This window comes from Otolemur garnettii, unplaced genomic scaffold (genome assembly GCF_000181295.1).
Source record: "Otolemur garnettii isolate 467f Iridium unplaced genomic scaffold, OtoGar3 scaffold00122, whole genome shotgun sequence".
Taxonomy (NCBI): domain Eukaryota; kingdom Metazoa; phylum Chordata; class Mammalia; order Primates; family Galagidae; genus Otolemur; species Otolemur garnettii.
In genome coordinates, this window is record NW_003852517.1 from 1,718,920 (window position 1) to 1,727,881 (window position 8,962).

The 8,962-nt window shown below is 41.4% G+C and overlaps 1 protein-coding gene across 1 annotated transcript in view; it reads right to left on the reverse strand.

Moving 5' to 3' along the window:
- Positions 1 to 5,447: 5,447 nt before the first annotated feature.
- SLC9C1 (solute carrier family 9 member C1) overlaps positions 5,448 to 8,962 on the reverse strand; it is a 95,084-nt gene continuing 91,569 nt past the window's right edge. The window contains exon 24 of the mRNA XM_023517858.1: positions 5,448 to 5,603. Within this exon, the coding sequence (XP_023373626.1) occupies positions 5,448 to 5,603 (156 nt within the window). The remainder of the gene's footprint in view (positions 5,604 to 8,962) is intronic.

Consider the following 8,962-nt stretch of genomic DNA (forward strand, 5'->3'; position numbering starts at 1 on the left):
AGGGTTAGTTTTTATTGAAATGTTTGTTAGAATTCCGTAGTAAATCCATCAGGTCTTGGGCTTTTATTTAATGAAAACTTATTACCGTTTCAATCTCATTATTCATTATTGTTCTGTTCAAATTTTCTGTTTCTTCATGGCTCAATCTTGGTAAGTTGTATTTAGCAAGAATTTACCCATTTCCTCTACATTTTCCAATTAATTGGTGTATGGTTGCTCATAATTGTCTATGGTGATTGTATTTCTTATATTTCTATGATATCAGTATATTTTATTTTCCATCTCTGTTTTTATTTATTTGGGTATTCTCATTTTTTTCTTAGTTTTACTGAAGGTATGTCAATTTTATCTTTTTGACAAAACTCTTTATTTTGGCAATGTTTTGTATTTTGGTGGTTTAAATTTTATGCATTTATGCTCTGATAATTATTACTTTTACTAATTTGGGAGTTTCAATTGCTTTTGTTTTTCTAGCTCTTTGAGATGCATTATCAGGTTGTTTCTTTAAAGCTTTTCTACTTTTTGGATGTAGACACTTATTGCTGTAAACTTTCCTCTTATTATAGTATCCCATATTGTGCAATTTCCATGTTCTGCTTGCTACTGATTTATAGTTTTATTCTATTGTGGTCATAGAAAACAGTAAAGTCCCTGGGATTTTCCAGGTATAAGATTATATCATCAGCAGAGAGTGAGAGTTTGATCTCCTTTGACTCTATTTGGATACCCCTGATCTTCTTCTCTTGCCTGATTATGGTGGCTAGGACTTCCATTACTATGTTGAATAGCAGTGCAAATAGGGGGCACCCTTGCCTCGTTCCTGATCTTAGTGGAAATGTTTTCAATTTTACACCATTCAATATAATATAGGCTGTGGGTTTGCTGTAGATGGCCTCTTATCAGTTTAAGAAATGATCATGAAAGGATGCTGGATATTATCAAAGGTTCTTTTCTGTGTCAATTGAGAGAATCATATGGTCTTTGTTTTTTATTTTATTGATGTGATGTATTATATTTATTGATTTGCATATGTTGAACCATCTCTGTAACCCTGGAATAAAACCAACTTGATCATGGTGCATAATTTTTTTGATGTGTTGTTGAATTATGTTTGCTAAGATCTTATTGAATATTTTTGAATATCTTATTCAAATTTTCTATTTCTTCATGGCTCAATCTTGGTAAGTTGTATTTAGCAAGAATTTACCCATTTCTTCTACATTTTCCAATTTATTGGTGTATGATTGCTCATAATTGTCTATGATGATTGTACTTCTTATATTTCTATGATTGTTCATTAATGACATTGGCCTATAATTTTCTTGCTTTGTTGGATCCTTTCCTGGTTTGGGGATCAGGGTGATATTTGCCTCATAGAATATGTTGGGAAGTATTCCTTCTTTTTCTATGCTTTGGAAAACATTGTATAATATAGGTACTAGTTCCTCTTGAAAGGTTTGGTAGAATTTGGATGTGAAGTCATCTGGTCCTGGACATTTCTTTTTAGGAAGATTTCATATTGTTGATGCTATTTCAGTGGCTGATATAGATCTATTCAGGATTTCTAATTCTTTCTGGTTGAGTATAGGAAGGTGGTGTGCTTCTAAGTATTGGTCCATTTCCTTCAGATTTTCATATTTCTGGGAAGAGAGATTTTTATAGTAATCCCTGAGGATTTTTTGAATTTCTGAAGTGTCTGTTGTTATTTCTCCTTTATTGTTTCTGGTAGACAATATTAGAGATTTTACTTTTCTATTTCTGGTTAGGTTGGCCAAAGATTTATCAATTTTGTTAATCTTTTCAAAACCAACTTTTTGTTTCATTGATCTGAATGGTTCTTTTGTTTTCAATTTCATTTAATTCTGCCCTAATTTCTTTTCTTTTTCTTTTCTTCTTCTGGGTTTGGGGTTGCAATGCTCTTCCTTTTCTAGTTGCTTGACATGATCCATTAAGTTGTTGGCTTCCTCTCTTTCTGTTTTCTTGATGAAGGCTTCCACTGCTATGAATTTCTCTCTGAGGACTGCCTTTGCAGTGTCCCATAGGTTTTGATAATTTGTGTCTTCATTCATTTTGTTCCAAAAATTTGGTGATTTCCTTCTTAATCTCATCTTTGACTCAGCTATCATTCAACCTAAGATTATTTAGCTTCCATGACTTTGTTTGAGCATGAAGATTTCCATTGCTGTCTGAGAAGATACAAGGAATAATTTCTATTCTTTTAAATTTGCTGAGATTAGACTTGTGTCCTAGGATATGATCTATTTTGGAGGATGACCCATGGGCTGATGAGAAGAATGTATATTCAGTTTTATTAGGGTGAAATGTTCTGTAGAGGTCTGTAAAGTCCATTTGTTCTAGAGTCAGGTTTAAGTCTAATATTTATTTGTTTAGTTTCTTCTTGGAGGATCTATCCAAAACTTTCAAAGGGGTGTTAAAATCTCCAACTATTGTAGTGCAGGAAAATATCAAGTTGTTCATATCCATTAGGGTCTGCTTTATGAATTGAAGAGCAATTTGGTAGGGTACATAAATGTTAATTATTGAAATCTCTTCATGTTGGGTGTTTCCCTTGACAAATATGTAGTGACCACCTTATCTTTCTTTATCTTTGTTAGTTTAAAGCCAATTGTAGCTGCTACTAAAATTGCAACCCCTGTTTTTTTCTGTATTATACAGTTTTGCCTATATGATACAAGTCTATCCCTTCACCCTGAGTCTATTTTTATCCTTTAAGGTAAGGTGAGATTATTGTGTACAGCATATATCTGGTCTGAGTTTTTGTATCCAGTCAGCCAGCCTGGGCCTCTTTAGAGGACAATTTAAAACATTGACATTAATTGAGAGAACTTAAAAGCCTGGTTGTGGTTTGGGTGTCATGATTTTTGGATGTCCAGTGGACATTTTTAATCCTTTCACCACTGTGGAAGTTGGGTTTTGTTCAAAAATTTCTGGGTGAGTATACTTTGAAGGTAGAGCATTGCACTGGTCATTGTGGAGGATGGGTCTGAGAATATCTTGGAGAGCTAGTTTAGTTATGGCAGATTTCTTCAACTCTTCAACATGTCTATGTCATTAAAGTATTTGATTTCTCCATCACAAATGAAACTCATTTTAGCTTGATACAATATCCTGGGCTTGAAGTTGTTTTGTTTTAGGAGACTGAAGGTTGATGACCATCTTCTTCTGGCTTGAAATGTTTTGGCTGGGAGATTTGCATTCATTCTGATATTTCTCCCTTTGTAGGTGATGCTTTTATGATGTCTGGCTGCTTGCAGAATTTTCTCCCTCATCTTAACTTTGGCAAATTTAATCACAATGTGTCTAGGAGATGCTTTATTTTGATTGAGTCTTGCTGGGGTTCTGAAACTGTCTGCTATCTGAAGTTCTGTATCTCTTGCAATGCTTGGGAAATTCTCCTTCAAAATCTCTTGGAGTAGAGCATCTGTATCTTTAGGACCATCCTGTTCTCCTTCAGGAATTCCTATAAGATGAATGTTTGTTCTTTTCTAGTGATCCCACAGCTCTCTCAGGGAATGGTCAGTTTTTGCTCTCCATTGTCTGCCTCTGAGTGTTTGGGAACATTCAAAAGCTTTGTCTTCAGTTTCAGAGATCCTTTCTTCTGCCTAGTCAACTCTATTACTGAGGTATTCTACTGTATTTTGGAGCTCCTCAACTAACTTTTCATTTCCCTGAGCTCTGCTACCTCTTTTCTCATTATATCCATATCTTTGGTGACTTGGGCTTTGAATTCGTTAATTTCTTGAGACAACTTTAGGACTACTCTTTGGAATTCAATTTCTATCTTTTCTTCCATTCTATTTATTTTATTTGCAGTCCATATTCTGAATTTGATTTCTGGCATTGCTGCCATTTGTCTATGCATGGCATCTTCAGTTGTATCTCCTTTGTCATTTCTTGGGGGGGGGGTTAATCTACTTTGGTTATTTATGTTGCCAGAGTTCTTCTGTTGGGTGCACACCATGTTTATTTTCCACCATTTGGTTATTTGAATCAGTAGTGTGAAATTGAATTGGGGTTCCCATGTAGTAGAGATAGCCCCTTACCAAAGTGCTAGGCTTTGTAATTGTGACTTATCTCCAACAACCTTACAAAGGCCACTTTCAGAGTTTTAGCCAGAGACTCTGAGGACCCACTTGGTGAGATAGTGCAAGCTAGCTCTGTTTAACTATCAGCCAACCTCTACCCTATCCTAAGAAACCACAGTATTAGGTTTAAATCTCAATTGTGAAGAGTTACAAATAGCTGTGGTGTGCAGCCCCCACCCTTCATTTCTTTTCTGCTACAGAACTTTGAAGGTCAACCTCAAAATGTCCCTGAGTGGACAGCCCCAAACATGGCTTCCAACCAAATTGTTTCAGGCAGTGCAAACCCTGCCCAATAGAGATTCAAGGGTCTCCAACAGCACAATTGGAGCCAGGGATGCACACTCCCACCTGCCAGACTCTGTTCACACTGTTGTCCCTCCTCTGCTCACAAGGCCCAGCTGAAGCCAGGGGCCACGCCCCCACCCACTGATCTCAGTCCACATCCAGCTAGCCTCTGCTTGCCAGACAAGTTGGAGTCAGGGGAGCATGCCCCCACCTGCCATTCTCAGTCCACTGCTTGGCAAGCCTTTGTTTGTAGGCTCTGTTGGAGTCAGGGTACCAGGCCCCGCCCTCCAGTCTCAGTCCACACACAGCTAGCCTCTGCTTGCCAGATCAGTTTGAGTCAGGGAACCATGCTCCTGCCTGCCAGTCTCATTCCACTGCCTGGCAAATCTCTGTTCACTGGCTCTGTTAGAGTCAAGGCACTGCACTCTGCATGCAGGTCACAGTCCTCACCTGGTCTACCTGCAGTTCTCAGTCCTCACTTGGTAAGCCTTTGCTCACCAGCCCCTCTGGAGACCTATATTTCTAAATTTAGAACATTATTTCCCCTTTAGTGATATGACAAATATTAAACTCTATTATTGTTATTTATTTTATAATTTAATTCCTTACCATTCAATTTTAAATATATTTTAAACTTACTTTCCAAATTTAAATCATGACTTACTAGTAGCTATTAAATAATCATTTATATTATGATTAAATTTTTATTGTGTAAAATTTATATGAAGAATAGGCTTTATTTCAAGGCTATCTATCTAGTTCTAGTGATTTATGTCTACTATTCAGATAAGTACACTGTTGAATTATTGTTGCTATATGAAATATTTTAATTTGAGAGATAAGTTATTCATTTCCTCATTAATATTTTTGTATATCATCTTGATAATAATGCATACTTATTCTTATAGATGAAATATTTAATAATTTTTAAGCATAATTTCAATATCATCAGTATGGTTTCATACATTAAATATAAAATATGGGAATTAAAAGGGTTCCTCAATACAACAGTTTCCAAATACATGTAGGGTTATTTTATGAAAGGAAAGTAAGTTCTCACAATTGCTCAAAGGAATCCAACTCACTTCTTGATCTTGGTGAATGATGAACTTCAGATGCACGTGTACACTTTCTAGAACCCCATCTGAATTTTTCCATATTAGCTGGAGTTTGAACAATCATTACTTTTGTGAAATTTTCAGTGCCTTGTATCTAAAAGTTGACAGAATGCAAGTTAGTTTCTGAGCAGATATTATAAAATTAAAAATTTCTCTGGTAAGCTAGCCAGTATTTCAGGCCCTTTCTAACTATCTGGGAAAAAATTGAAAATATCAATAAATCAACACAAATAAGATAGATATTTTAAAATATCTGGATACATTGGTTTTGTGAAAGTCAATATTCCATACACTTTCATTAATTTTTAAATATTTTGTTATTTCTATCCCAAATTAGACGACTGAATTAATTGACAATGGTCCTTTAAAAACACCCATGGAATTTTTCTATATGGAATAAAGTTTAATAAACAATGGATTTCAAGAAATCATCCCATTTTGTGTTATTTTTGCAATGCTTTAAATCACATTGGTACCCATATCCACAATAAGCAAGACTCTATGTCCTAGGTATAGACAAAGTTGGGCAGGCATCAATCTGCCTTGAGAAACTCTTGCTTAGTTGTCTGAATTCCCAACCAGAACCTACATCAAGGTTATGTTATATGTTCAAAACGGAGGTCAAGAACACCATAGTTGGGGGGGATGGAGCCAAGATGGCAGACTGCAGCCAACTTCCTACAGAGGCTCCCATCCAGAAGGAGACTTAAAAGACAGAAGTCTGGCAAGTAAGCAGATGGTTTGGAGCTGAGCCAAGAGAGAAGACTGAAGAACCACAACAACTTTGCTGAGGTGAGATGTGACCCCCCAAAATATAATCAAGAGGTACAAAACCCACTACCAGTGGCAGCAGTGGAGTCCTCTGCTCATAGAGCCGCGTGCACCGCAGTTGGCGCCAGAGGAGCCCACAGCTCCTAGCAGGCCCATAACTACCTGCTAGAGCCACATGCGCCCCATGGGGGCAGGCTCAGAACTGCTTGCTAGAGCCAGGTTCACCCCTTGGGGAAATGGCAGAGGAGTCCCCAACTAGGGGCAGGCCCAGAACTGCTTGCTAGAGCCTCATGTGCCCTGCGGGTGGTGGCGGAGGAGTCTTCCACTCTGGGTGGGCCCAGAACTGCTTGCTAGAGCCACAGGTGCCCCATGGGAGCTGGCAGAGGAATCCCCCACTTCAGGCAGCCCAGAACTGCTGTCTAGAGACCCGTGTGCCCCATGGGGGCTGGCAGAGGAGTCCACAGCTGCGGGCAGGCCCAGAACTGCTTGCTAGAGCCACATGGCCCTGCAGGCAGCAGTGAAGGTGTCCCTTGCTCTGGGCAAGCCCAGAACTGCTTGCTAGAGCTGTGCATGTCCTGCAGGCAGCTGCGGAGGAGCCCTCCATTTCAGGAGGGCTTAAAACTGCTTGCTAGAGTCATGTGTGCCCCACAGGCAGTGGCAGAGGAATCCCTGCTCTGGGTGGGCTCAGAACTGTTTGCTAGAGCCACTCATGTCCCATGGGCAGCTATGGAGTAGTTCTCCATTCTGGGCTGACCCAAAACTGCTTGCTAGAGCCATGCACGCCCCACAGGGGCTGGCAGAGGAGTCCCCCACTCTGGTCAGGCCCAGCAAGCTGTAAATCCAAGGAAGAACATTTAAGAACACAAATACAGGTACAAAGCATGCCCCAGAACTGTTTGGTAGAGCCTCATGGGCAGTGGGTGGCCGCAGAGGAGTCCCCAGTTCCAGGCAGGGACAGAACTCCTTGCTAGAGCCATGTGTGCCCCGGGCAGCAGTGGAGGAGTCCCCTACTTGGGTGGGCCCAGACCTCCTTGCTAGAGTCAAGCAGGCCACAGGAGGCAGAGGAGATCCCAGCTCCAGTACCCCGCTCCGGGTGGGCCTAGAACTTTTTGCTAGAGCCACGTGAGTCCCGTGGGTGGTGGAAAAGGAGTTCCCCACTTCAGGCTCCTGTGCCAAGAAGGACCAGATTGGCTAGCTAGTGCTGCACAAGTCCAGCGGGTGGCGGCCAAGGAATCCTCTGCTCCCCATTTCCCTGCCCCCATGGTTTCCCCAGCAGGGGTGAACTAGGACTGATTCAGCTGCTGCTGTTCCCCTGCCCCAAGGTTGCCCTGGCAGGCGAACTAGGACTGATCTGTTTGCGCACGTGCCCTGCACCACTGCTGCTGTTCCCCTGCTCCCCCCCCCCCGTTGCTCTGGTGGGGCTGAACTAGGACTGATCTAGCTGCAGCAGTACCCCTGATCCCTGGTTGCCCCAGTGGGGCTGAACTAGGACTGATCCGGCTTCTGCCATTCCCCTTCCCCTCAGTCGCCAAACGAGGCCAAACGAGGGGCCAAACGAGGATTGATCTGGCTGCTGACATTTTTCTGCCCCACCGGCACACTGGCGGGGCCAAATGAGGATTGACCTGGCCACCACTGTTCCCCTGCTTCGCCCTTCCCCCGTCAACCCAGCAGGCTGAAGTAGGACTGATTAGGCCACTCTTGTGCTCCATGCAGCCGCTGTCATTCACATGTCCCCTGGTAACTCAGGCGGGGCCGAACTAGGACTGATCTGGCTGCGTCAGCACTCAGCACCACCACTGCAGTTCCCCTGCTCCCCCCCCCCGTCACCCTGGTGGAGCCGAACTAAGACTGATCCGGCAGCTGCCAGTTTCCTGCCCGCTGGGTGCCCCAGCAGGCCAAATGAGGTCTGATCTGGCTACGCATGCTCCCATGCAGCTGCTGTCATTCTGCTGCACCCTCGTTGCCCCAGCACCCAAGAAATGGGAGAAGATGACAGACATGCCCTGTCTCTCAGGGCAACCAGAAGAAGCCACTGACTAAAGGGTTCTGATAAGGTCTCTAAACAGAGTAAACTCAGCATAGGATGGAATCAGCAGAAAAACTCTGGCAACTTGAATAACTAGAGTAGATCAACTCCCCCAAAGAAAAATGGGGCAGATGCAATTGAACACCCCATCTATAAACAGATGGCTGAGATGTCAGAAATTGAGTTGAGAATTTGGATAGCAAATAAGATTAGCAGAATGGAAGAAAGAAGGGAATTAGAATTTAAAGAAGTTATTCAAAAGATATCTCAAAAATTATTCAAAAGATGTCTCAAGAATTCAATGATTTCAAAGATAAAATGATCAAAGATTTTGAAAGACTGAGACAAGAGGTTACAGCCCTCAAGGATCTGAAAAATATGGTGGAATCCCTCTGTAACAGAGTGGAACAGGCAAGAAGAAAGGATCTCTGACTTTGAAGACAAAGCTTTTGAACAAGCCCAGAAGTGCAAAGATCCAAAGAAATGGAGAGCAAAAATGGATTGTTCTCTCAGAGAGCTCTTGGATACTTTGAAGAAAACTAATATTCACTTTATCGGAATCCCTGAAGGCGATGAAGTTGCTTCACAAAACACAGAGGCTCTTCTTCATGAAATTATGAAAGAGAACTTTCCAGACATGCCAAGAGATTCTG